General features: G+C 39.3%; 1 protein-coding gene and 1 long non-coding RNA gene across 3 annotated transcripts in view; both read left to right on the top strand.

The window, feature by feature from the left end:
* Positions 1-27,516, top strand: part of LOC134210954 (protein furry) — a 393,572-nt gene that overhangs the window by 118,782 nt on the left and 247,274 nt on the right. For both annotated transcript variants that reach the window (XM_062687409.1, XM_062687410.1), the window contains one exon: positions 17,010-17,170. In XM_062687409.1, coding sequence (XP_062543393.1) covers positions 17,010-17,170 — 161 coding nt within the window. The remainder of the gene's footprint in view (positions 1-17,009; positions 17,171-27,516) is intronic.
* On the top strand, positions 1,197-2,098 carry LOC134215240 (uncharacterized). The gene is made up of 3 exons (XR_009980085.1): positions 1,197-1,290; positions 1,350-1,704; positions 1,770-2,098. It is a non-coding gene; the product is annotated as an uncharacterized LOC134215240 (long non-coding RNA).

The raw sequence follows: 27,516 nt of genomic DNA, 5'->3' as shown, positions 1-27,516 counted from the left end.
CAGTCGGCACTCGGTAGTGAACGTGAAAGTTTGTCGTGCGCTTCCGAGCATAAACGACGGCGTCAGGTAATATGAGGGCTGTGGGTTGGCTATTATGTTGTTTGTGAATAGTGTCGCAAAAACAGCACATAATAAACTAGTTTCCCTATTTATGTTACCTGCGTTGTGGGTTTTGACATAATTGCTACTGATGTTTATAAGTTTGAAAAAATATAATAAAATATAATAAGGATATTTGATTACTTCATAGGTATTTCAATACGTATTACAAAACTGTATCTTGAGAATGCATCGAGAGATATTTATTTTACATAGAACGCTAGAAAAAAATAGAAATGAACACAACAACATTAATTTGCTTTGATTGATCATTATGTGGTCCTCGAAAGATCGGAAACTTCGTGACTCCAGCTGAAAGGTTTTTTTTACAGAATTCGTGATAGAGTAGTACAGTTTTTTTTGCTATTTAATGACTTTGCTAGCCTTTTGTTTTTTTCGTACGTTTGATAATTCTAAGTCACTTACACCCCTCAATTGTAGTTTCAGAGGTTTCATAAAAGTATTTTAACAAAATATATATTTTATGCCGCCGACTATCATAAATTGCAAGAGTGTTCGTGGGGGAGTATTCGGCGGGATTTATAGGTAACCGCTCTACCACGGACCAGGTGTTCCCCGTACGTCAGGTATTGCCGAAATGCCGCGAATACACGTTAGGCCTATTCATCGACTATGGCAGCTAATACACGAAAATAGATTTCTGGATAAAATGATACGGTTGGTTAAGGCGACGATGGATCGGGTGATGTTTTGACAGCCTTATAAATTTTGCACCATTTTTGCGAATATAACGGATCTTCCAGAAGCTCATTGAGATACCATCTTTTCAGCGCTGTAGCGTATGGTTGGCCAGGTTGGCAACCGGCAAGGGCGCCAGGCCTTAGGGGGGGCGTTGAAATCCAGAATTGCTCTACACGCTTAGATCAATTTACCTATTTATGGGTACTCTAATCACCCATATTTGGGTATTGTTCACATTACCTATATTATGAGTAAAATGTACCGAGAAAATCGGTGAATTTCACTTATATTTTTGGTGAACTGACTTTACCAATATATGGGTAAATTACTTTACTCATATTTGGATGAAAATATAAACATATACGTCAGATTCATTCTATCCACCGAGACCAACAAAATTACGCAATCATAACCAGTTCTCCTAATTTTTACTCGGAAATCAGCAAGCTAGTTCCGTGCTCCATCATATTTCGGAATCATATTAATCAGGTAAGATTATGATGATCTACGACTCCAACTATGACATTCTATTTCCGTTTTCCTCTCAGAAAAATCATGGACAGCGGAAGAACAGGCCACTCGTTGAAGGGTTTGCCGCTGTGACCCTTGCAACCAGGTAAAAACTCGTCCGTTAATCGCCTGAGTTAATGGGAATGGTGATCTTCTGTAAGCTGTAACGCCCCGCAGAATTCCCTCCTATCATCAATCGCCTGCTACCACCTCAAAGCTACCGTTCCTTCCGGCCAGTACTGAGGGAGTTATAGAAGGCTGCTATCGTAACCGAGATCAGAATGATAGCATTAGCGATTTTCCGAGTGTTTGACATGACATCTCTTCCTATTCTGCGGCAAAACCATTTAGCGGTTTCTCATCAGAAGTGTCCAAACAGTTCGTGGGTCAATGGTATGTTTTTATTATATTAAGGCTATACATATTCATATTCATCTCCTTCAATGTATGATCCACAGGCATCGAGCAGCAGCGGGGACACCATAACAAAGAGCTGGAATCGTGGCTAATGAGTTGCACGGGCATCCAGTTTCAACGGAGACACCCAAACAAGCACACCACCTGGAGCCCTGACAGTCCATCAAGAGACCCCGAAACGAACACAAGAATGCCGGATGTGCCTAGCAGCAGTCAGTGCTATCTTGGTCCATGTAGTAAGCGGAAATCTTCAGCCTCATGACAATGCCTGCCCCACCTACAAGCCATATTCCTGATTCAAGGTTTATTCTTGTTTTTGTTTCTGTCAACTACTCTTAAAATTACTGGTGCTGTTCCGTCTTACTAATTTAATTTTAGTGTAAGTTAATCAATAAATTATAATTTCAACGTTTTATATCTCAATAAATTTACATGATATTTTGTTTACTCAGTTTATTTTAACTGTATTTAATAAATAAATACGAGAAAATTAAAAATGTTACAGACAAAAAATACTAAAAATTCACCCAAATTTGGGTGAAATTTACTAATAAAATCGCTCTTTCGAAGTACCCATATATGAGTAAACTAGGTTTACCCATAAATCGGTACAGGTCAGTTCACCTATATCTAGGTATGTGCACTTTTTGGTGATTCTAGGTACTCTGCACCTATATTTGGGTGAACTGATGGGATATGATGACAAATCTCATCATGTTTTTTTTACGCGTTTGGATACCACTTAAATTTTCTTAGATTTTGGTGATTTTTTTGGTGAGGTTAACTCATTGTTTTATTGATGCTGGGGGTCTCAATAGGCTAAAATCAAACCGTGTTTAAAACCTTGGTATATTTTCAAATTTACCGGTTCAAAATGTTTAAGATTCCAGCTTTTAAAGTGATTATATAATCAAGCCATGTGGTGAATTTTAATTTCACCACACGGGTTTTTACTCCTATTATCAAAAGTTCAAATCCAGCGTTATAATTTTCGTAAAATGCTGAAATTAAAGTCGATTATTTAGCATAAGTAAGCAAACGATCTACGGATGTTTCATCTCCATGGTTGTTGTGTTTCTCTCAATTCGTACTCTTGAAAAATCACTAAAAAAACACGTGGTTTCCAAGATGGCCGATTTACTTAATCCATCGAGGACTACATCCGTAATCAATCCTTTGACAAATTTCCGAAAGGATCTTTCGTCAATAATTGATACAGGTGTCAGAACGTCGGCTCAGGGAGCATCTTCACTGATTTTTTTTTTATCATTTATCAGGCTTTAAAGCCTCTTGAAAGTACGCTATCCTCTTGAAGGTAGAATTCCGAGCTTCTTGAAAAGAGGGTTCCGATCCGCATGAAAAGGGCTTTCCGAGCCTTTTGAAAGGAGTCTTCCGAGCTTTTTAAAGTAGGCTTCCGAGCCTCTTAAAAGTAGGCTTCCGGGCCTCTTGAAAGTAGGCTTCCGGGCCTCTTAAAAGGAGGCTTACTTGCCACTTGAAAGCAGGCTCCTGAGCCTCTTTAAAGGAGGCTTTTAGCCTTCTTAACACGAGGCTTCTGGGCTTCTTGAAAGGAGGCTCCCGGGCCTCTTGAAAGCAGGCTTCCGAGCGTTTTGATAATAGGCTTCCTAGCGTCTTGATAATAGGCTTTTAAACCTATTGTAGAGAGGCTTCCTAGACTCTTGAAAGGAGCTTTCCGAGCCATTTGAAAGGAACCGTTCGAGCCTTTTAGAAGGAGGCTTCCGACCCTCTTAAAAGAAGGCATCAAAGCCTCTTGAAAGTTGACGTCCGGGTCTCTTGAAAGGAGGTTTCCAGGCCTTCTGAAAGGAGACTTCCATGCCTCTTGAAAGGAGGCTTCCAGGCCTCTTGAAAAGGGGCTTCCAGGCCTCTTGAAAGGAGGCGTCCAGGCCTCTTGAAAGGAGGCTTCCAGGCCTCTTGAAAGGAGGCTTCCAGACCTCTTGAAAGGAGGCTTCCAGACCTCTTGAAAGGAGGCTTCCAGGCCTCTTGAAAGGAGGCTTCCAGGCCTCTTGAAAGGAGGCTTCCAGGCCTCTTGAAAGGAGGCTTCCAGGCCTCTTGAAAGGATGCTTCCAGGCCTCTTGAAAGGAGGCTTCCAGGCCTCTTGAAAGGAGGCTTTCGGGCCTCTTGAAAGGAGGCTTCCAGGCCTCTTGAAAGGAGGCTTCCAGGCCTCTTGAAAGGATGCTTCCAGGCCTCTTGGAAGGAGGCTTCCAGGCCTCTTGAAAGGAGGCTTCCAGGCCTCTTGAAGGGAGGCTTCCAGGCCTCTTGAAAGGAGGCTTCCAGGCCTCTTGAAAGGAGGCTTCCAGGCCTCTTGAAAGGAGGCTTCCAGGCCTCTTGAAAGGAGGCTTCCAGGCCTCTTGAAAGGAGGCTTCCAGGCCTCTTGAAAGGAGGCTTCCAGGCCTCTTGAAAGGAGGCTTCCAGGCCTCTTGAAAGGAGGCTTCCAGGCCTCTTGAAAGGAGGCTTCCAGGCCTCTTGAAAGGAGGCTTCCAGGCCTCTTGAAAGGAGGCTTCCAGGCCTCTTGAAAGGAGGCTTCCAGACCTCTTGAAAGGAGGCTTCCAGGCCTCTTGAAAGGAGGCTTCCAGGCCTCTTGAAAGGAGGCTTCCAGGCCTCTTGAAAGGAGGCTTCCAGGCCTCTTGAAAGGAGGCTTCCAGGCCTCTTGAAAGGAGGCTTCCAGGCCTTTTGAAAGGAGGCTTCCAGGCCTCTTGAAAGGAGGCTTCCAGGCCTCTTGAAAGGAGGCTTCCAGGCCTCTTGAAAGGAGGCTTCCAAGCTTTCGAACCTTTTGAAAAAAGACATGCACAACCTTAAAGGAGTCCTCCGAGCTGCTTGGAAGAAATCTGTGCTGGTTGTGGAGGGCAGGATTCGATTGAATTTACTAATAGCTATGTATATTATGTACAAAACAAAGTTTTGAAAGAAAAAAATACACAATTATCAAAACTTTATCAATAAATTTTGATTGGAATTGTAATTTGTCTGCCATTACGAATTTTTGTTACATGTACCCCAGGTTGAGAACCGCTGATTTACCTGATGTAATGAAAAAGAATGTGAAAAATATAAAGGAACATGAAATACAAATGAAAAGAAGAATGGAAAAGTTTCTGGGAGAAGAAGCCCTAGATGAGGACCCCAGTAACATTTTGGTTTCATAATAGTTTTAAAGCACTCTTGTAGAGCAAATAATGGTCTTCAAGAACGTTATAAAACTAAAAATGTTACTTGGGGACTTCAATTAGATTTTGCAGCATTACATCAGGAATGAATTCAGTCCTTGTCGAATGAACTTTTTTGACAGATCGGTAGTACCAGACTGTAAAAACGCGTATAATTTTTGTTCGTGACCAAGAAATCTAAGCCGTTTTCAAAAAATAGATTTTCGGAAGTAGTGATAGATAGTTTGTTTTAATTTGAAATAAATTCAGACCATAACGATTGTTTTTGATCTAGTGACATTTTCGATTCCCTTGAACCAGACAATTATATGAGGGTAAAAACAAGCAACGCCATTAAATAATCGATGATATTTCGAATTCGGTTTTTCTATTAGGTTTATATAATCTGGCAACGCAGTGATTTCTCGTGGAAGTGCAGATGACTCGTCGGCTTCTATCAAAGCGAGTATCACGTCAACAATTTCCTACCCATTCCCTAATTGACCTGCATTCGGACACGGCTGGCGCTGGTATTGCTTATTTTTGGGTCACCAGTTCTTACACATTGAAGATGATGTTAGTCCCAAACTGCATCTGTTGGTTCTCTGTGTAATTACAGCTGACCTGGCAATAACGGAGTAGCAACCGTGGGCGGTCAATCATGCTCATGCTCAAAATATATCGTACCGGCATAATTTTTAAATCGGTTGCAACTGCTAAATAAATAATATTGCTTTTTTTGGTCATTATGCACAATTTGCTTGTTTATAAATTAACTGCCAATTCATGCCCTGAAGCATGTTTTTCCAACAGGCAACATGCTAGGGTAAAACGTCCTATCGTTGTGGTATGCCCTAATGTTGCGGTAGTGGTCAAGTAGTCCATTCTGGATATAATACCATTGAAAACAATTGTGGGTACGCTAAAACTCTTCGGATTAACGACTAGAACAGCTTTTGTTTGACAAAATTCCGTTCAAAATGATGAAAATCAAAATCCTATTTTTGAGCCTATTATTGCGGTAGTGCTAAGGTCCTATTGTTGCGGTATCGCTCTCCATAAGAATTACATGCAATACCGCAACAATAGGACTGACCTTCAAAAAATATCGCAACGATAGGCAACTGCGTCCTATTATTGCGGTAGTTTTTTTATTGTGATAAAAACAAAACAACATAAGTTCAGCACAATTGACGTAATATTTACGAAACTATAGTTAACGAGCATCCTATTCAACTACTACAATGTGGAAATCGACCAACAGGTATTTTTTGAAGAATTTTTGTAATCAATTTTGCTTTGACACGGTGCTTAACCCCTCCATAATAGGACGTTTTACCCTACACGCAGATGAAATTATCTTTTATTCTCTTTGTTTACTTACATTCGCCATGCGTTGAAGGTTGTCTCGCCAGCAGGCGGCATACTAAACACGGAGACAGATATCTCTTATTCTCTTTGTTTACATTTAGTTTGACAGAACATACTCGATTGAGCTAGTACAGCACCATTCGAAATCTTGTACTGCGACTGAATGAAGTCGAACGAAATACATAATGCCGCATTTTTTCGAAACGAATTGCAAAAACGTACGAATCGAGTGATTCGATTCGAGATGCGCAATGCCACCCCAGGTTTTCTCTTTGCTTTCAGTCGGTTCGTGTGTTGGGCGGTCTGAACATATTTAAAATTGTCTTGGATTTGAATCCTGTCCTAAATTTTGGTAAATATTCTTGTTTAAATTATCCACGAACTGCTATATCTTTGGAACTGCTAAATCTAGGAAACACATAAGATATTTTCCATGCATCTGTAACAAGTTCATCTCATCTCATAAGCAAATTAATTTCTAACATGCGTGTTAACTGCTGAAAAAAAAATACAAATATAAGAAACGTTAAATTAATGATTTCGTGTGTGTTACTTCTACGTGAAGTTAAACGATTTACAATGATATGGAAATGCTAATATCATCTTCCAAACTTGGACGTACATGATCATGATAGCATTAGAGGCGAAAGTATAGAATTGATAGTTCCGTTAGGATACGGCAGGCATGAAGAATGTTTTTGTAGAAGTCGATTTGAAAGCGAGCGGAGGGCAATATTTGTGATGGCACATATCGCACGACCTTCCTTCTGCCAAGCTTCCGTATGAAGGGGGAGGGAAGAATATCAGTGTGGAAGCTGATATATCTCCACTGGCACACTGATATTCTTCCCTCCCCCTTCATACGGGAGCTTGGCAGAAGGAAGGTCGTGCGATATGTGCCATCACAAATATTGCCCTCCGCTCGCTTTCAAATCGACTTCTATAAAAACATTCTTCATGCCTGCCGTATCCTAACGGAACTATCAATTCTATACTTTCGCCTCTAATGCTATCATGAACATGTACGTCTAAGTTTGGAAGATGATATTAGCATTTCCATATCATTGTAAATCGTTTAACTTCACGTAGAAGTAACACACACGAAATCATTAATTTAGTGTACTACCCTTGGTGGGGGCATCCATCAATTCAGCTGTTATTGGTCGACGGTACAGCAGCAGTGCCTTTCTCTGCTTTGTTCTCTCCGAGGCAGCCAAGTTGGTTGCGACGAGACGGACGCAATGAGAAAACAGAACAGTGCAATAAAAATCCTATTCGACTAAATGCTGATGTCATATTAGAGATTTGGAGACAGTACTCGTCGATAGCAAATCCTTCCGCACGCGATGGCATATGAGCAAGTCAAACCACCTTCCTTTTGCCAGTGGAGATATATCAGCTTCCACACTGATATTCTTCCCTCCCCCTTCATACGGGAGCTTGGCAGAAGGAAGGTCGTGCGATATGTGCCATCACAAATATTGCCCTCCGCTCGCTTTCAAATCGACTTCTACAAAAACATTCTTCATGCCTGCCGTATCCTAACGGAACTATCAATTCTATACTTTCGCCTCTAATGCTATCATGATCATGTACGTCCAAGTTTGGAAGATGATATTAGCATTTCCATATCATCATAAGAAACGTGGTAGGGGAGAACGGTCCAAAATGCACCCCTTAAGCTTTTTCGATGTTTTCGCCCATATAAACAAAAATACCCAACCATTTCAACGTATAGGTGCAAAATTTACAAACCCAGCTACATTTCACAATGATCTCCTATTCAAAACAATAAGGTGTACATGACTTTCTAACGCATTTAAAAAATGTTTTAAAAATAGGCCTGGGGCATATTGGTGGTCCCGCCCGAATGGTGGTCTAAAATGACTCAATTGCATGTAAAATGATGGTGAACGCATGGTTGTTTGTTATTTCTTAATTGATTGAACAACAATCTTACGGATGTGGCGGAAGAATAGCAAATCGTTAAATTTGAGTGAATATGAAGGGATTTTGCTAAATTTTTCCAATGGAGCTCAATGATGGATAATTAATTATGAATTGTAATGGTTCGTAAATGTACTACAACTATATTAGTGATTTTATGAGTGAGGCCATTTTGCCCCAGGGGTGCATTTTGGACCGTTTTCCCCTAATTTACTTTCCATCCCTTTGTTTTCGATAGGAAGAATATGAGTGATGAAGAACTGAATTAGTTACCTAATTCATTTTTTGCATGTCTCAATGATTAAAATTCGTTGGTTTCATAGGCTAAACGATCGTCAACCCAAATTTCCCCTCATTAACATATTTCATTGATGAGCAGTATGTACTTTTTCTTCGCTTAATTGAATGTAATCTTCTGGGTCGTGAATGGCATTAGTTTATGTTTTCCCATTGAAAAAATATCGAGTATATAGAATACGGTTAAATGAATGTCTACCATCATTGTATGCTTGAATTCATATAATCAAAAGGACGAACACAGACGGGACTCCACGCAACTGGTGCCGCATGTGTCGCCAGCCAATAAGACAGACGCAGACGATCAACAGGCTCCCCGTTGCGTATTTTATATTTGCTCCGGAAAATGCGTGTCTCGTGCCGTCAGCAGAAAGAGCTATTTTCAACGTAATTTATTGGAAAACTCAAGCTGATAACATCGTGCCTAGAACATTGTGAGAAAATAAACGCTGCGGAATGGTATACGGACATAAAATATTAATAACCAATATTTGAATAACTAATCAATGCTGTAAATTTAAATTGTCGTCCATTGCGTTTACCTTCAAAAGTACTGTGAGAATTTAATTTAATTTGAAATTTAACTTTTTAATTTCCTTATGACTGAACAGTGAGATTTGCTATTTTAATAAGTTTCCGAAATTTTGAACTAATTTGGATGCAATTCGAATGTGTACGTGTTGAATGAGTTTATACATTGGAATCACGGGGCCTTCCTTAGCTATTTACATTTTCTTTGTAATTGCCAAATCGTTTCGTTTATTCATTATTTTTCTGTTTTGCCAATGCATGTGATTATTTAGAGGTGAAAAGACAAATTTTAAATGACTTAATAAACATTCATATAAACAATGCACATATCTATATGTAAGTTGCCTGGTACTTTGATAACATTTAGAAATCGTATTACACACTTCTCTAAACATTAATCCACAAGAATGTGGATATTTACGGCATCAAATCGACAACATAAAACCAACATAACGGAATTATTCCGCGGTATATTAATTACTCACGTCTATTCCAAAAGCAGAAAATTCTCGTAAAACTAATGCAGTTTTTAGTCGGATGCACGTCGTTACTCGTTACGGCTGCCATATAAACTCCTGAAATTTTGTAGAGCCAGACAACTTATCAAATTACGTATCTAATGAAAATTGCTTCCGACTTTGTATTGCCCGGGGCCAGAAGGTACGGCACGCGAAGATATAATTTTACGGCATCTCCCCCAAAGGGGGCGCCCTACAAGAGAAAGTCTACTCCCGTTCGCATTATTCGCACTCATAAAATAGATAACGCGATGGCGGTGAGCGGACGCCGACCGTAAATCGAAGAAGAACGGGACGGAATGAAATTCACGATTCATAAAATGTTGAAGCTAATAGCAGGTGAAGCACACTGATAAAGGATCCACTTCCGAAGTACTGCAGAGCTCAACACAGATTAATGAGTATAAAACTCGAATTAAAATTTTCATCACCGAGTCACTATGGGGGATCCCCATACAAGCGAGCGGTCAAAAATAAAATTGGACTTTTAAAGTGATTTTCCACTTAGTTTTAGCTGTGTATGGTCGAAATAGCATGAATATACAATTTCCAACCCCCCCCCCTTTGGGGATCGTCTATGAATTACGTAATTATTTTTTTCATAGGTTCGATTAACGTGACAAAGCAAACCTATTTGGGAAGTTGAAATTTCGTGCGTTTTCTTAAGGAGAAGGAAGGGGCTGTACAAAACTAAGTTCAGCAATTTATGGACATTATGGCGGCGATCATGTTAAATGACATTAATTTCATGACATTCCGTGATATTTTTTGTTCTCACTCTCATGCCTCACAATTTGTATTTAGAACAATTTGTTTGACAAAGTACTAGGATCTGAAGGATCATAAAGCATTAAATGTTAATCAAATAATCAGAATTGAAAATAACTTTTGAAAAAGGGTATTAGCAAATTAGAAATCGCAATCCCATGACATTTTTACGTGTACAAGTTATTCAAAAATGAGATTAATATATTCTCAAAAATGTGGACATTCATTGTGGAATGTAAGAATGCTCCATTCTTCCGAAAAGCAAAATTCTTTTAATTTAAATAACAACACTATTTGAATTACTTTTGATTTGTTTTCATGATTTCTACAAGTTATATACAGCATCATTCTTTTTCTGTGTCAAGGTTTAAGTCTTCAATGATATTTTCTTCAATTCCATCAACGATGGAAGATGAGATAAATTCATCTAAAGTATTAGAAGATAAAGAACTTTTGAAAATCTTCAAATATTACAAAATTACGCATGGCATAAGAATAACTAAGTGAAAATTTTTTCCAACGTCTCCTCGTTATCCAAATCGAGCTTAAAATGGATCTGATTCATGTAAGGCACGAAGGAAAATGTCAACATTTGCCTCTCTTGATCATTTTCTTGCATTATGAGTTCTAAATTTCTTCAACTGTTTATATTGACTTTCCGCTGGTTGTTCAGCCAGTGAACCTCAAAGTGTAGATGAGTGAATAAATATTTCCCTACCATTAGCCAGACATTCATGAACACTAGCAGGAATTTCATACGCTCCGTTCTAACTAAGATATTGTTCGTCTTTACTTTTGCAATAAACATGTCGGGAATTATTGATTCCAGGAGATTTATAAATATTTACATATTATGAAATCTCATATTTAGTTCTCCATCAGTAGCTAATGAATAGCTCAGAAAATTAGGTTTAGAGAATGACTCAAACCACTCAAGCCCCAAACGCATTTCAGCGGAACGGCGACGGAAACGGAAAATTTGACAGAAAATATATGAGCGAACTGTTAAATCCTTCCGTTACCGTTGTGCTGCATTGCATTGGGGTTTTATTCATTTACTCCTTTGAAAAGTTAATTAAATGAGCTCAAATGGTTATAAATAAAGTCGAAGTTATTACCAATAAATGTATTTTGACCATACCCTTTGAGCGCATAGTTCAGTCTGACCCATTTTCAATAGGAAACGATGGGACTAGATTTCCCGTCGAATGAAACTTGTTGCGAGAAAATCGGACACAAATAAGTGTCTAAATGGCGATTGCGTTCTTTTGCGCACATACATACAGACGCGCATGCACACACATACAGACATCACCTCAATTCTTCGCGCTGAGTTAGTTGATATATACCACTAGGGGTCTCCGGGCCTTCTATCAAACATTCGTTTTGGAATGAGCATTAACCTTGGAGTACGAGAGAGGCAAAACACGGTAAAAAACAAATGAAAAAAAATCAGAGTGACTTAACTCTGTTAATTGCAAATACTGGCAAGAAATTCTTTCGGGACATTTTAGTCGAAGCTTTGTCCTTGATGTGTATCATAAAAGAACCTGGGGATTCCTGAGGAAAAAAAGTTCTTCACTATCAAAGTTGAAAATAGCGTCGTTTTTGAAAAAATATTGCTTCCGCATTTTTTCAATTTTTTCACAGTGTAACCATTAGTTTTGCACACCATTTAAAAGCTTATACAATAACCTTTGTAATGATGTATTAACATTGAAGAAAAACATTTAAAAATATTTCAATAAATAGTTGAAAATAAAATATTTTTTCAGAAAATTTGCTAACTTTTTTACCCATTTCTGACTTTGCCACCTTATATCTTTGGAACTAGTGCACCTAGAGACTTCAAATTCAGAATTTCTCTTAATTAGAGTATTGACAATGGAGAGAAAATATTTTAAAATAATTCGGAAGACATGACATTTTCGATTAATGACCGCCCGAAATCCTATAGTGCGAGTGTTTATGAAGGATTGTTTGCATATGTAGCTGATAATAACGAAAAAGAAAACTCGTTAAAATTTTGCAAAAAACTTTTTGTGTTGCTCTCACAATTATGAATGGCTTTGGCTCCTTTGGCCGAATGCCGTTTGGTCGGTTCTGGTTTGAACGATTACTGTTCGCCGAATAGTTTACATATGTTACCTTATTAAGTGTAATAATTAAGTGTAATAATTAAGTGTATTAAGCAAGTAAAATGACGAAATAATAAAGAAAATAGAATAAGGAAGAAGGAAAGAAGAAAAGAAAGCAGAAGAAATATGGAAAAAGAAGAAAAGTAGAAGTAATGAAAGGAAGAAGGAAAAATGAAGTAGGAGGATGGAACAAGGAAGAAAAAGGATGAAGATGGAGGAAAATGGAAGATTGGAAGAATGGATCGATTTCTCGCTTTGAAATTTGTTCTAACTCTCATTTCTCACTTCTCATTGCTCGGTACACACTTGTAACTCCTTATTTTCCTCTTCTATTCTAATTTATAGTTTCGCACTTATTATTTCTCATTTCTTACTTCTTACTTCTTGATTCTCACTTGTCTGTCTCTTCTCATATCTTTTTTGTCATTAATTACTTTTCACTTGGCACTCACTTTTCACTTCACACTTTTTCACAATTTACTTCTCATTCTTCTTTTATCGTTCCACGGACAAACAGGCGTAACGCTGATAAAATTTTAATCGTCCATGCTTTGAACAAATTACACTGATTACTTGTTTCACACACCATCTCACACTAGCGCCGTATGTTGGCATTATCGTACTAAACTACATTTTGTGCAACATGCACGTGAGATTATGATGAAGTAACTGGTCGATAAATTTTTCAGGAAATTGTTCTAGAACTTACGTCTGTTTGTTTATGATAGAACTTTCATATAAGCACTTGATAATCATACTTTATTGATTGTTACTATTGTAACTAACTTGTATGAAGGATCCAAAACAATTGTATTGATTGTCACACTTCGGGCAACCCCCTTCCCCCTCTAAGCGTTCCGTAATTTATGGATGCTCCCTAAAATGCCAAAAAACGTTATCTCATTGTTGAACAACTATAATACCCTTAATTTATAAGGCTTTTATTTTAGAACATTTATTTTTATTCATGCAATAGTAACGAAATTATTCAGATAAATCTCCATGTTACTAGTACTATGAGGGTTGTAGGACAAAAGGTCGAAGGTCAAAAGGTCGAAAGTCAAAAGGTCGAAGGGTCAAAAGGTCGAAACAAAAAAACTGCGTCTAAAGGTCGAACGACAAAAGGTCGAAATGAAGAAAGACCCTTCTTTTTTCTTCCTTCTTTATTATTTTGACTCCCTTTTAACCTCTATTTTCTTTTTTCTTTCTTTTTCCTTCTTCCTTCTTTCTTCTTACTTCATATGCTTCTTTCTTTCCATTCTTCTTCCTACCTTCTTCTTTTTTACTTCATTCTTCCTTCCATATTTCATCTTCCTTATTTCTAGCTTTTTTTCTCTCTTTCTTCCTTCTTCCTCCCTTCTTTCTTTCTTTTTTCAGTTTTTCAGGAAACAGTTTTTCTTCCTTCTTTCTTTCTTCACTCTTTTTTGGCTTCTTTCTTTTTTCCGTCTTTCTTCCTTCTTTTTTCCCTTTTTCTTCCTTCGATCTCCCTTCTTTTTTCCTTTCTTCTTCCTTTTTTCTTCCTTCTTTTTTCCTTCTTTCTTCCTTATTTCTTCCTTCTTTTTTCTTTCTTTCTTCCTTATTTCTCCCTTTTTTGTTATTCATTTCCCCCATCTTTCTTTCGTCCTTCCCTGTTACTTGCTTCTTCTGTCTACCTTATTTTTTGTTTCCTTGTGTCTTCCTTCTTTCTTCTTTCCTTATGCTACTTTTCTTTTAACTTCTTTCTTCATTCTAACTTCTTTCTTCCTTCTTTTTTCTTCTTCCTTTCTTCCGCCTTTTTTTAATTTTGTTTCTTTTTTATTTCTACCTTCTTTCTTACTTATTTCTTTCTTCCGTCTTTCTTCATTCATTCTTCCTCCGTTTTTCCTTCTTAATTCCTTTTTCCTCTTTTCTTCCTTCTTTCTTTCTTCTCTTTTTCTTCATTCTTTCTCTCTTCTTCTATTCTTTCTTCTTGTTTCCTTTATTTCTGCTTGTTTTTTTTTATTTCTTCCTTCTTTTTCTCTCCTTCATTAATTTATTCTTTTTTGCTTCTCTCTTCCTTGTTTCTTCTTTCATCCTTCTTCATCCCTTCTTTTTTCCTTCTTCTTTTCTTCCTTACTTCCTTCTGTTTTTCTTCTTTTATTCCTTTTTCTTCTTTTTTTCTTACTTATTTCTCTATTCTTTGTTCCTTATTTCTTTTCTATTTTCCATTCCCTGTTACTCGCTTCTTTCTTTTTTTTTTGCATCCTTGTGTCTTCTCTCCTTCGCCCTTCTTTTTTCCTTGTTCCATCTTCCTTCATCTTTATTTCTTTTTTGTTCTTTTTACCTCAACTGTTCTTTTTCATTCTTCTTTTTTCCTTTCCTTTCTTACCTTATTTTTCCTCCCTTCTTTTTTATCTTTTCACTTCTCATTTTTATCACCCCTTTATCACATTTTTCATCTGTTACTTTCTACTTCACATTTCTTCCTTTTTACTTTACACTTCTCACCACGCACTTCTCACTCACTTACCACTGTTCACTTCTCACTTCTCACTTTTCACTACTCACTTCTCACTTTTCACTTCTCACTTCTATAATGTCATTAATTACTTAGGGCAGTCATCACTGCTGTAATAATTCTAGATGCGAACTCATCAATGGTTAACGTTAGACTGCTTTAGGGGCAAGCCAGAGTAAACGCGACGTGCGATGCGACGCGACGCGACAGTGCAATTTGACAGCCTGTTGATAATGATTGTTATGCTTTTACGTGAGTCGCGTCGCGTCGCGTTTACTCTGGCGGGCACCTTATTCAAACCGTTTTCAACACATTTCAATTCCCTAAGAAAGAATAATGCAACGCCACGCGTGTTGTATTTTATGCAAGGTAGTCAAAGTCAACACCTGCATTTGATGTAAACTGAAGCCTACCTATGAAGGTTGGCACGTTTTAGCTTATGTAAGCATTTTGATAATTCCTGTGAGAGAATTATGGGAAATCAAATAACTATCGATTTTAATATGATTTGAAAATGAGCAATGGAAAATTCCACTACACTTCTCATTTACCTATGCTCATTACTCTTTTCTTACGTCTCTCTTTTAACTACTCATTCCACATCTTTTTGTCCTTTCGACCTTTTGCCCTTCGACCTTTTGTCCTTTCGACCTTTTGCCCTTCGACCTTTTGACCTTTGACCTTTTGACTTCGACCTTTTGACACAGATTCTGCTATGAGCCTTTTCGGGATTCAGTCAAACGGAGTTGAAAAAATCGAATTTCCAATTGATGATCGCCCAAATCCCCATTAATGCATCACCCAAATTCATCGAATTGAATTTATTGAAACTTCCTCTCGAAAATTCGTGTTTGTAGTGAAAATCTCTGTCTCTCAGCACCTCTTGGTGTACGAGAAAGGTTAAGCTCAGAATCAAATAAAACCTACACGTGCTTTGTACTTACTATTGACATCTTTTAAATGTTTTGTCAAGACAACAACATGTGGCCGTAACAATGTCAAAGTGGTAAATCGGTTTGTACTGTTCCAAAGAAATCTTGCAAACGTATCACACAACTGTACTGCATCCAGTCAGGAAAATACAGGTCAACCACATCTTTCTTCCCACAAATAAGTTCTCTTTGATTGCAGATAGTCCACACAATTGTATACGTAGGTACAACTAGCTAGCGAACTTCGCTGCATCACATGCAGTTACGAACCAAGCAATAAGGCCAGAGCCTATTTCCATAGAAATTGGCTCATGTCTCAAAGTTTGAATTGGTCTCTATTGAACCAATTTCGCTGAATTTTGCAGAATTGCCTTGTATTAGCCTTGACTCTAAATTTGTAAACAACGTAAACTTTTTCTTGGAAAGTTGAATAAATTTTACCATGTTCTTATCAGTTTGATTTAATTATTTGCACTCTGGGGCCTTCGTAGTTCAGCGGTAAGATGCGCGACTACTGAGCAGACTTAAGAACATTCTAAGGCTGGATTTTTACCACCTTCAGCTTTTTTTTGTTTTTTCATGAACTGCTACTCAACGATAAACATAATTTATTCTCATTCTCGTTTAAATTTGTAATTCGACAAGTGAGCAGCAAATTTAGAGAGAAAAAGGCCTAATAATCTAAGGATTTAGAGGAATGGTAAAAACCATTTCGATACTATAATTGTTTCCAATTTTTGGTTGGGAATTGTCTCGCCTCCCCTTGGCATAAAAGCATTACCGTCTTAGCCTCATGATATACAAATGCAGAAATAGTAATTTGGGTCAGAATCCTCGCAGTTAATAATTGTGGAGGTGCTTATGTCCCAGTGAGAGATGTAATGTCAATAAGAATAAGAAGAAGATGTACATGTTTGTAAATCAGATACTATGTGAAAACTGCAAATGTCATTCGATTGAATATCAGAGCCTGTACCACATTTGCATTTTCCGATAATTTGTAAAAGAAAATGTTTGAAAAAAACATTCTTGAATGATTTGGCGCTTTTATAATAATATTTGGGTTCTCATATTTGATCAGCTTGCCCCCGTAACCTATACACTTGACGATATTCTAACGCGGTCTCTTCTCATCCATACAGGGAGTACCCATGCGACCATTACACATCGGTTATCAACGTCACGCTCCTAATGACCGGATGTCCGCGCGTAGAAGTCCACTCGACAGCCCTCCAACTGCTACAGATTCTGGATAAACGATTCTTCGGCAACGTAGGGCCGCTGCAGTCCGAAGCCGACAGAGGTAAGCTTATGAATGTGTTTGGCAAACGTATGAATGGCATAATTTTCTGCCGGTTCATCGAAACACATGCAGTGTAGTAGAGTGAGTTTTCAATAGGTCAGCTCGATTTATTGAAAGTTTTCTATTCCTGGTGCCATGATTAATGAAATGAACATAACGTGACGCGTAAACAGATGGTCGTCTCCTAATATGATTTGTATTCCATAGGTTAGTTCAATTTATTAGCAAACAATCGATCTATCAATCAATCGTTTGGCGTTTATTGTGTTTTATGTGGGTTATAGAACACATTCGAGCGTGGATTTATGACAACGTGCCGGTACCATATATCGTCGTTCAGTCTCCGTAATTTATGCAACGAAAATCAATTTCCCTTTCTAAATAGATGTGGAATATTGTTAAAGGTTCTTTTGCGACGATGTACTGATTTGTTTACCTCAAAACTTTTTATAGGAATCATTTTTTATTTATTATCAGACTAAGGCCGGAGTGGCCTGTGCTGCACATAAAAGACTTCTCCATTCAGCTCGCTCCATGGCTGCACTTCACCAACCACGTAGTCTGCGAAGGGTTCGCAAATCGTCCTCCACCTGATCGATCCACCTTGCCCGCTGTGCACCTCGCCTTCTTGTTCCCGTCGGATCGTTGTCGAGAACCATTTTCACCGGATTACTGTCCGACATTCTGGCTACGTGCCCGGCCCACCGCAGTCTTCCGATTTTCGCGGTGTGAACGATGGATGGTTCTCCCATCAACTGATGCAACTCGTGGTTCATTCGCCTCCTCCACGTACCGTCCGCCATCTGCACCCCACCATAGATGGTACGCAACACTTTCCTTTCAAAAACTCCCAGTGCGCGTTGGTCCTCCACGAGCATCGTCCAGGTCTCGTGTCCGTAGAAAACTACCGGTCTTATAAGCGTTTTGTAAATAGTCAGTTTGGTACGGCGGCGAACTCTATTCGATCGGAGCGTCTTGCGAAGTCCAAAGTACGTACGATTTCCAGCCACTATGCGTCTCCAAATTTCTCTGCTGGTATCGTTATCGGCGGTCACCAGTAAGCCCAAGTACACGAATTCTTCAACCACCACGATTTCGTCACCACCGATAGAAACTCGTGGTGGGTGGCTTACATTGACCTCTCTTGAGCCTCTTCCTATCATGTACTTCGTCTTCGACGTGTTAATGACTAGTCCAATCCGTTTAGCTTCGCTTTTCAGTCTGATGTAGGCTTCCTCCATCCTCTCAAAGTTACGTGCCATGATATCAATGTCGTCGGCGAAACCAAATAACTGGAGGGACTTCGTGAAAATCGTACCACTCGTGTCAATCCCTGCCCTTCGTATTACTCCCTCCAAAGCGATGTTGAATAGCAGACACGAAAGACCATCACCTTGCCGTAACCCTCTACGCGTTTCGAAGAAACTCGAGAATGCCCCTGAAACTCGTACTACGCACATCACCCGATCCGTCGTCGTCTTGATCAACTGTACCAGTTTATCCGGAAATCGATCGTATCATATGCGGCTTTGAAGTCGATAAATAGATGATATGTGGGCACGTTGTATTCGCGGCATTTCTGCAATACCTGACGTATGGCGAACACCTGGTCTGTGATAGAACGTTCACCCATAAATCTCGCCTGGTACTGCCCCACGAACTCTCTTGCAATTGGTGTTAGTCGGTGGCATAAAATTTGGGAGAGTACCTTGTAGGCGGCGTTCAGCAATGTGATTGCGCGGTAGTTTTTTTTTTATTCTTGTGCGGTAGTTGCTACAATCCAGCTTATCGCCCTTTTTGTAGATGGGACACACGACACCTTTCATCCACTCCTGCGGCAGAACCTCATTCTCCCAAACCTTGGTAATCACTCAGTGCAGCGCTCTAGCCAGTGCTTCACCACCGTGTTTAAACAGCTCTCCTGGTAGTTGGTCAACTGCAGGGGCTTTGTTGTTTTTCAGCCGGCCGATCTCCTCCTGGATGTCCTGGAGATTCGGAGCCGGAAGTCGCATGTCCTGCGCGCGTGCTCCTAGGTTCATTACCATACCGCCACCGTTGTCTGCCATATTGCCATTCAGGTGCTCTTCGTAGTGCTGCCGCCACCTTTGGATCACCTCACGCTTGTTGTAAGAAGGTTCCCGTTTATATTCTTACACATATCACATCTCATAGAACTTTCGTGCGTTATTAGCGCGGTACAGTTCCTCCGTCTCCTCACGGTCTCGATCTTCCTGCTGGCGCTTTTTCCTCCGGAAAATCGAGTTTTGTCTGTTCCGCGCCCGTTTGTATCGTGCCTTGTTCGCCCTCGTGTGGTGTTGCAGCAATCTCGCCCATGATGCATTCTTCTTCTGAACTAACTGCTCACATTCCCCGTCATACCAGTCGTTTCTCTTATCCGGAGCCACCGTGCCTAGTGCAGCGGTTGCGGTGCTTCCAATGGCGAATCGAATATCTCTCCAGCCATCTTCAAGAGATGCTGCGCCTAGCTCCTAGCTTTATAGGAATCAATAATAATTATTACTCTGATAGGTTCTAGCAAGTGAAACCTTTTCCAGCAGATGCTCCACTCATAAATGAAAAATCTGTTTGTGTAGTATTTTTCCAACACATGATAATTTCCTACACATTCGTCATGACAATATCTTTGGAAATGTAGCACTGTTGCGTGAGAACAAATCCATATAATCTACGTTGCTGTTGTTTTCACGTTGATTTTTTGAAATGTTAACGTCAATAGCGTCAGTTACTCGAGATAAGTCGCTAAAAATGTTTCTTTTGGATTTGTATTCAATAATAATTTTGTCCTACTTCTTGGTGCTACATTGTCCTTCACTGTTTTTTAAGCTGAACCAAGATTGCAGACTTTTTGAAGCCGTGCTGATTCTTAAGGCTTTAATTCATTGCGTGCCGCTGCCGACTGTTCGCAGTAATTATCATTTCTTATGTTTATTCAGAGGTGATAGCACAGGCTTGCCTTGAACACTTTGCTATCTCATAACGTTTTTTAGCTATAAAGAAGGTTGTATCAACTACGAAATTCGATTCCTTATCGAGCCATTTGTTTAAGAAACTGCAAGAATAAAATAGCCAAATAATAACAAATTTGACCAGTAATATATGATTAACATAATAGCAAAATCTGATGTTAGTTTGTTTGATATGGTTGCTAAAATAACTCAGATAATAACTAAAATTGTTCGCGAGAATAGTTAAAAAACTCATTTCGCTGAAAAAAAATGTTAAGCTCTTTTAGTGGAATGTATTCAACCATTTAAGACGAGTTTAGTACTTACCATTTAATTCCACTACGGTTTGTTATCGTTTTGCAATCCCGTTCTTGCATTCCCAATACAGACATCAGATTGATGTAAGCGATGTGCCTTTTTGCGCAACGGACGAGGACGTCCAGGGTAGTGGTGGTGGTGCTGATAATAGCATATTTTTTGCTACGATAGCGTCTGCGGCGGTCGTGGAAGTGAAGAACATTTTCACAACAATGGTGTGTGAAAAACAATTCAGTGGCCATAATCAATAGAAGCAGCTCTCTAGTCACAATTTTATTGCAAGATTCAAACTATTGAGTGGTTGTTTTAACTTTTAAGTGATGGGAAAAGCGCATTATGGGAAATAAATCGGTTATGTTCAAGACGACCATTGTTTTCGGAAGAAATTTGATTTGAGAGGATTTTTCCCAAAGTAAACTAGCAAAAGAAAATTCATGACGTCAAGTGAAATTTTTTCGCGAGATCCCGACTTCAGTTTTGTTGCTTTAAGTGTTTGGAAGTGCGCAGTATACAATATAAATCGGTTCTTATCAAGACCACCACTCCATACAATAGTAGGTTGAGCCGAGGCCGATTAATCGCTTCACGACGGCAAAAGTTAATTGAAATGGTAATGGAATCACAATCGCGTGTCGGAAAGAGACGCTATATTGAATATATTCGCATAGAGACTGAAGAAAATTCGATGGCGTCGGTCGTCGGCGGGTGGTTGATGTAAACACTTGAAATTCCATATTTTTTGTTGCTAGTGATTGTAATGCTAATTTTTTTAAATAAATAGATTATTTTCAGCAACACAATTGAGAGAAGTTTGAGCAAAAAGAATTTTTCTTCTAAGGGCAAAACATAATCGCTTGGCGACGGCAGAAAGTTTCCGTCAGTAGCAGAATCACAAGGCGTGCGTGGGAGAAAGACGTTGCAAAAATGTAGGGGAAGAGGCACCCCCCCCCCCCCGGAGGCAAAACGCCTTTTGTGGTTTCTCTCATATTTACCATCATTAAGATGTCCGTAACAAAACTAGATCTAAAATTATGTAGGTTAGGCGAAAAAAGTTTCAAAACAGTGCATGGGAAGGTCGGAAAAACCGAAAATTTCCACATTTTGAAGAAACATCTAACATTTTGGCGAGGCAAAACGCCCTAGTGGCACTAACCTACAAAGTACTTGCTTCTCCACGGACTATCCATACTAGAACGCTGATTCGCCGACGCGTGATACTTTGTTCCCTAGGAGCTACCAGCTAAAAGGCGTTTTGCCTCATGAGTTTTCCGGCAACGGAATATCACCACTTTTTTGAAATGTGAATATTATCAATATGATTGAGACTTTTGACAATTTTTGAATGACATCAACTAGCCGTCTTGTTTAACTGATGCATAATGTAAAAATACCCATGAATAGCGTTACAAATAAGACAATAGAGCAGTGTTTGCTTAGCTAGGGCATATTGCCCCCCCTTCCCCTAGTCGCATCGATGGCGTCTTTAGCTTTTTAGCAGCTAATCATCAAATGGCTGATGTTGGCTGTCAGTGGCAATCAAGTGAACCTTTTTCGCAAGATTCTGACTTTGAATTTGTTCCTGCGAGTGATTGGAAATGCCATCATTGGAAATAAATCGGTTCTTCTTAGGACCACAATTTTATAAAAAAAAATTTATTTGAAAAGATTTTTTTTTCGAAACGCATATCATGGGAGTGTACCTACTTGCCTGCATGTGGGATTTCTCGAATTCAAGACCGGGATGACTGTTATACCCTGGCTGGGAAGGCTCGACTGTGATGAGGGGACTTGGGCCTTTCAAGCGGTAAGCAGGCGTGCATCACAGTGTTCGAAGAGTGAAGGATTGTTGTGATCTATGGGCAGCAACTCGCATATTGCTCTGTTGCTTGCCTGAGAATGCAGGCTGATAGACCCCTACACCAGACCCAAACACAGGACCAGACCGACAGTTGAGTGCTGGCTGAATGGTTTCGACTGTGGTGGGGGCTTCAGGTGACGTGCTTGACGTTGTGTGTCCTGGGTGTTGGGTGGGTCTGAATGCAGCTGCAGTGGACCGATATTGGTTGCCAAACAAAAGTAGCGAAATAGTTTTAAACTGCAGGTGGGATATTTTTAAATTAATCATTTGTGTAAAACTTCCAGATGAAACAGAATGTGCAGCCAAAGATTATGTTTGAAGTTTCATTGCGACAACTCGTGAGGTAAAGTGACGAGCATTTTCTACGTTATTATCTCGGCGAACTATTTAATTTGACTGGCTTTTGTCATGGATGAGTCAATGTTCGATATTTCAGTTACATACTATTTGATTTCAACTTTTTATTTTGTTCGAGTGAGAAGGGTGTCCGGTGACATTGTACTTATTACAGGTTCCATTTCGAGCGACTCGACGTTAGACAAACGGATTGTTGATTCAGTCTGTTTAGTTAAGTGGTTAGCGACCGATGTTGATACGATGATGCGAGAGGTAATTTTGTTGATTCCAAAGTCAACATAATTTGTGAAGATTTCTTACACGTATCCTACCGTATCCAATAGAGTAACTAGCCTCGAAGCCTATGGAGGGGGGCTAAAGCCCCTTCATCTATTTTCTCTATTTTGTGCTTCTTTTCAAAAGTTCTCGAACATTTTACCACCTCATTAAGTTATCTTAGTGGTAATGTGAATCTGGTACAACCACCTAAGGCAATTGCGGATCAATCACACTCATGAGAAAAAATAATATTCTCAAGTACGTGATTTCTGTTGTAGCCTACAGTATTGAAGCGCGTTTGTTTACCTGCCGATGATTGCTACGCGATTCAAATTAATGGCGTATGGCTATTGCATCCAAGTTTATTAGAGCTCGGCTTTATCCCGCACACTCAAAGGACATTATGTGATGGATCGCCGTCAGGTTCCCACTGCACTGAGGCAGTGAATATATTTGCATATATCTATAAATCTTCTATGTATCTCAAATAAAAAAAATGCAACATTCTTCCAGGTATTCAGACGGGAATCCTCCAAGGATTCCTAAGAGAATCCTTTAGTGATTTCGACGAGAATGTTCCAAAAATTCCGTCGGGAATCTCCAAAGATTTCGACGGGAATCCTCCAGGCATACCTAAGGAAACCTCCAGGGATTCAGAAGGCTATCCACTAGGGATTCCAACAGAAATGTTTCAGGGAGTCCGAATGGAATGTTCCAGGGATTGCAAATCCTCCCGGGATGTCGACGGGAATCCTCCAGGTATTCCAGAGATTCCGACGGAAATATTTCATGGATTCCAATGAGAATCTTCCAGAGATTCCGAACGGAATCCTCCAGGAATTCTGACGGGAATATTCCAGGAACTCCAACGGGTATATTCCAGGAGTTCCAACAGGAATGTTCCAGGGATTTCGTAGACCATGTTCCAGGGATGTAAGAGCAAATCGTCGAAGTATTCTGAAGCAATCTGTTGAGGGATCTTGGAGCAAATCGTCGAGGGACTCTGAATTAATCATCCAATGATTCCAAAGGGAATCCTCCAGAGGTGTTGAAGCAAATCCTTGAGGGATTCCTAAGCAAATTTTCGAGGGATTCCGAAGCAAATCATCGAAGGATTTCGAAGCGAATCGTCGAATGATTCCGAAGCAAGTCGTCGAGGGATTCTGAAGTAAATCGTCGAGGAATTCCGAAGCAAACCGTCGATATATTCTGAAACGAATCGTCGAATGATTCTGAAGTAATTCGTCGAGGGATGTTGAAGTAAATCGTCAGAGAGATTCCGATCGTCAAGGAATTCCGAAGCAAATCAATGAGTGACTCCTAGGCAAAACATCGAGAGACTCAGAATTAAATAATCAAGGGATTCCCAATTCCGAAGCAAACCGTTGAAGTATTCTGAAACAAATCGTCTAAGGATTCCGAAGCAAATCTTCGAATGATTTCAAAACAAATCTCGAACGACTCCGAAGGAATTCTAAAGAAAGTCAACCCGAGATTCTGAAGCAAATCCTCCATGGATTATGATCCCATATTTTCCCGACACCAAAAAAAATCCAGTGTGAATTCTTCTGGATTCCGGTTGGAATACTTCGATGATTCTTAAACGCCTCTCGGATTCTGATGAAAATCGTTTTCAAACGCTGTGCTGATATGAATTGTGGAGATTATCATGCAGCTAGTCAAGCGGAAGTCTGTTGATAAATAACTGTCACTCCAGTCCATGATGGTTGACTACATGGCTACATGTCTTTGACTGCTGGCGAAGTGCCACAATTTATTTGATTGATATTTTGATGGCTCTCCGTTGTTGTTCATATCAAGCATACTTTGATGCTTTCAAATCAATTAGCTGTAAGGCACTGCACGGATTACTTTGTCTCTTTCTCGCCGCAAAGAAATTAGAAAACAACAAGGCCAGTAAACGTTAAAAAAATATGAAGAACGAAAGAGAAAGAGATTCGACCGTTCAGTGCCCTATTGCCTTTCCATAACTAACATCAAGAACAATTTCACTACCCCACAGGAATCTTTCTTATAAATGATAAACAAGCTCATTTGTCTTATAATATTGGAGATAACTCTTTTGTTTTCAAACTTTTTCAGTAATTTTGCTATATTTTAAAAAATGATATCACTGCTTACTAATTTTTCAAATCCTACGGGGCCATTTTTTTTTCATAGGGAGGGCTAAGCCCCCCCTAGCCCTCTTTTATTTACGCCAATGACCTTACCATAACCTCAACTGTGAGGCCGACTTTGTCGAGAAATGATATTTTTCGATGAAAATAGAGCTGTGAGCCTTCAGGTTCATTTTTAACGTATTTTATGTAATTGCTCAATTTTCCTTCAAACAATGTTAACAAACAAAGCTGAGTTCTGAACAGATACCACTAAAAAGTTGAGAATCGTTGATCTGTACAGCCTATACGTTCTTTTCACGTTCTCTTCCAGCATATTATAAAATTTCTGCATTGTCGAATTAATCGTCACATCGACTCAGCTGCTTTCAGTTGCATCATTAATGACTGCTTTGGCAGTATTTTGTCAGTCTTTATGAGAGGCTCACCCTTTTTCAACAACGCTGTCTCAAGATGCTGCGGGTCAATCAGTACCGAACATCGTTGATGACGGATAGTTTTAAACGTAGTTCAACCTTCACCAGATAGTGGTCAGAGTCGATGTTAGCGCCATAATAGGTCCTAAGAAATGTGCCGCCCATCTATTGGTACGAGGTAGATGTAGGGCTGGGATCTTCTTTAGCCGTGCGATAAGATGCGCGACTAAAAAGCAAGATCATGCTTAAGGTGGCTGGGTTCGATTCCCGGTCCGGTTTAGAAAAAAAACTCGAGTAGCAAATTTTTTAGACTTGCCTGGGCATAAATGTATCATCGTGTTAGTCTCATGATATACGAATGCAAAAAAGAACTTGGCTTAAAAACCTCGCTGTTATTGGTGGTTGGTGTAGGTGGTTATTCAACAAAGCCACAAATCGGCCATCTTGGAAACCACGTGCTTTATCTAGTGATTTTTCGAGAGCACGAATTGAAAGAACCACAACGCCCATGGTGATGAAACATCCGTAGATCATTTGCTTACTCATGCTAAACAATCGACTTTAATTTCAGCATTGTACGAAAATTATTACGCTAGATTTGAACTTTTGATGTTACGAGTAGAAAACCTTGTGGTGAATTTGAAATTCACCACATGGCTTGATTGTATAATCACCTTAAGCTGCGTGGCGGCAATGTCCCAATGGAGGATGTAATGCCAATAAGAAGGAAAATAAGATGTAAGGTTCTGCTAGTTATCAGTTGTGGCGATCTCCAGATGTAGATGTGATGTATACGTAAGGTTACACTGGACTGCTGGAGATAGGCAATTATCTTGGAGATGGCAACATTATTTAAGCAAACCATTCTCGCTCGAACTAGTCAGTCTAGTCAGTCAGAACTAGTCAGTCTTAACTTCTTCTACTGGAGAAACTCTTATGATATTTCCGATGTCGTTGCTTCAGCAACTTTCAAACTTTTGAACCGTTCGAGCTGCGCATAGAATAGATCAATACCAAGCAAAGATTTCCATTATGAGTGCAGCCACATTTTCGTTTATTGGTCACGTCACGATAAATTCCACACATTCATTAATGGGATGATATATTTTTCAGTTAACTTCCCTTAAGGTGGTTATACAACAAAGCCACAAATCGGCCATCTTGGAAACCACGTGTTTTTTCTAGTGATTTTTCAAAAGCACGAATTGAGAAAACCTCAATGCCCATGGGTATGAAACATCCTTAGATCGTTTGCTTACTCATGCTTAACAATCGACTTTAATTTCAGCATTGCACGACAATTATTACGCTAGATTTGAACTTTTGACAATAGGAGTAGAAAATCGTGTGGTGAATTTGAAATTCACCACATGGCTTGATTGTATAATCACCTTAAAGTATTCTCTTTTCTCTGATCTGACGTATATACATTTGATTAGCTTTTTTGCCTTCGCTATCGCGACGTTAAGTCGTGAATCGATAATCTGCTTCCACCTTTCGATCACCTCACGTTCCCCTTCAAGATGCTCCCTTCCGTATCTCCGCATTTATTTTCTGGTTTGCGGTTTGTGGTAATTTATATGTGACTTTCCATGTAAATTTGAAACCAATGATTACATGCAATATTCTTCTTAGATAAAAACTTTTAAGCAATTGTCGAATATCTTCTTTCTACAAAAGGCCGTAACTAATTGTGGTATCCTTTCAAAAGAGTTTTCTCTCTCCAAAGTAAATTATGATTATTAGAATCACACCTCCAATGAAGTTTGAAATGTTTTCCCTAGGTATATCCAAGAATTGAACAAGAAAAACGAAAAGTTTGTTTTTTGCAGCTAACTCAAGAACATTATTTCATAGTGGGTACGTGGACTATCGAACGAGTAGCATCAAGCCTGTGCGAGTGTGGATAACAGCAGCACTTTAAAGGGTGCTCGATACTGTCTTCTTTGTTGCTACAGCAAACATTTCCATTCTCCTCGGTTCGGATCCACAATAAAGGAAGTGGGAAGCAATGGCTTTCAGATGGAAATGAAAC

Source organism: Armigeres subalbatus, chromosome 2 (assembly GCF_024139115.2).
Source record: "Armigeres subalbatus isolate Guangzhou_Male chromosome 2, GZ_Asu_2, whole genome shotgun sequence".
Lineage (NCBI taxonomy): Eukaryota > Metazoa > Arthropoda > Insecta > Diptera > Culicidae > Armigeres > Armigeres subalbatus.
The sequence above is the reverse complement of the archived record's forward strand: the minus strand, read 5'-3'. Positions and strand labels throughout refer to the sequence as shown.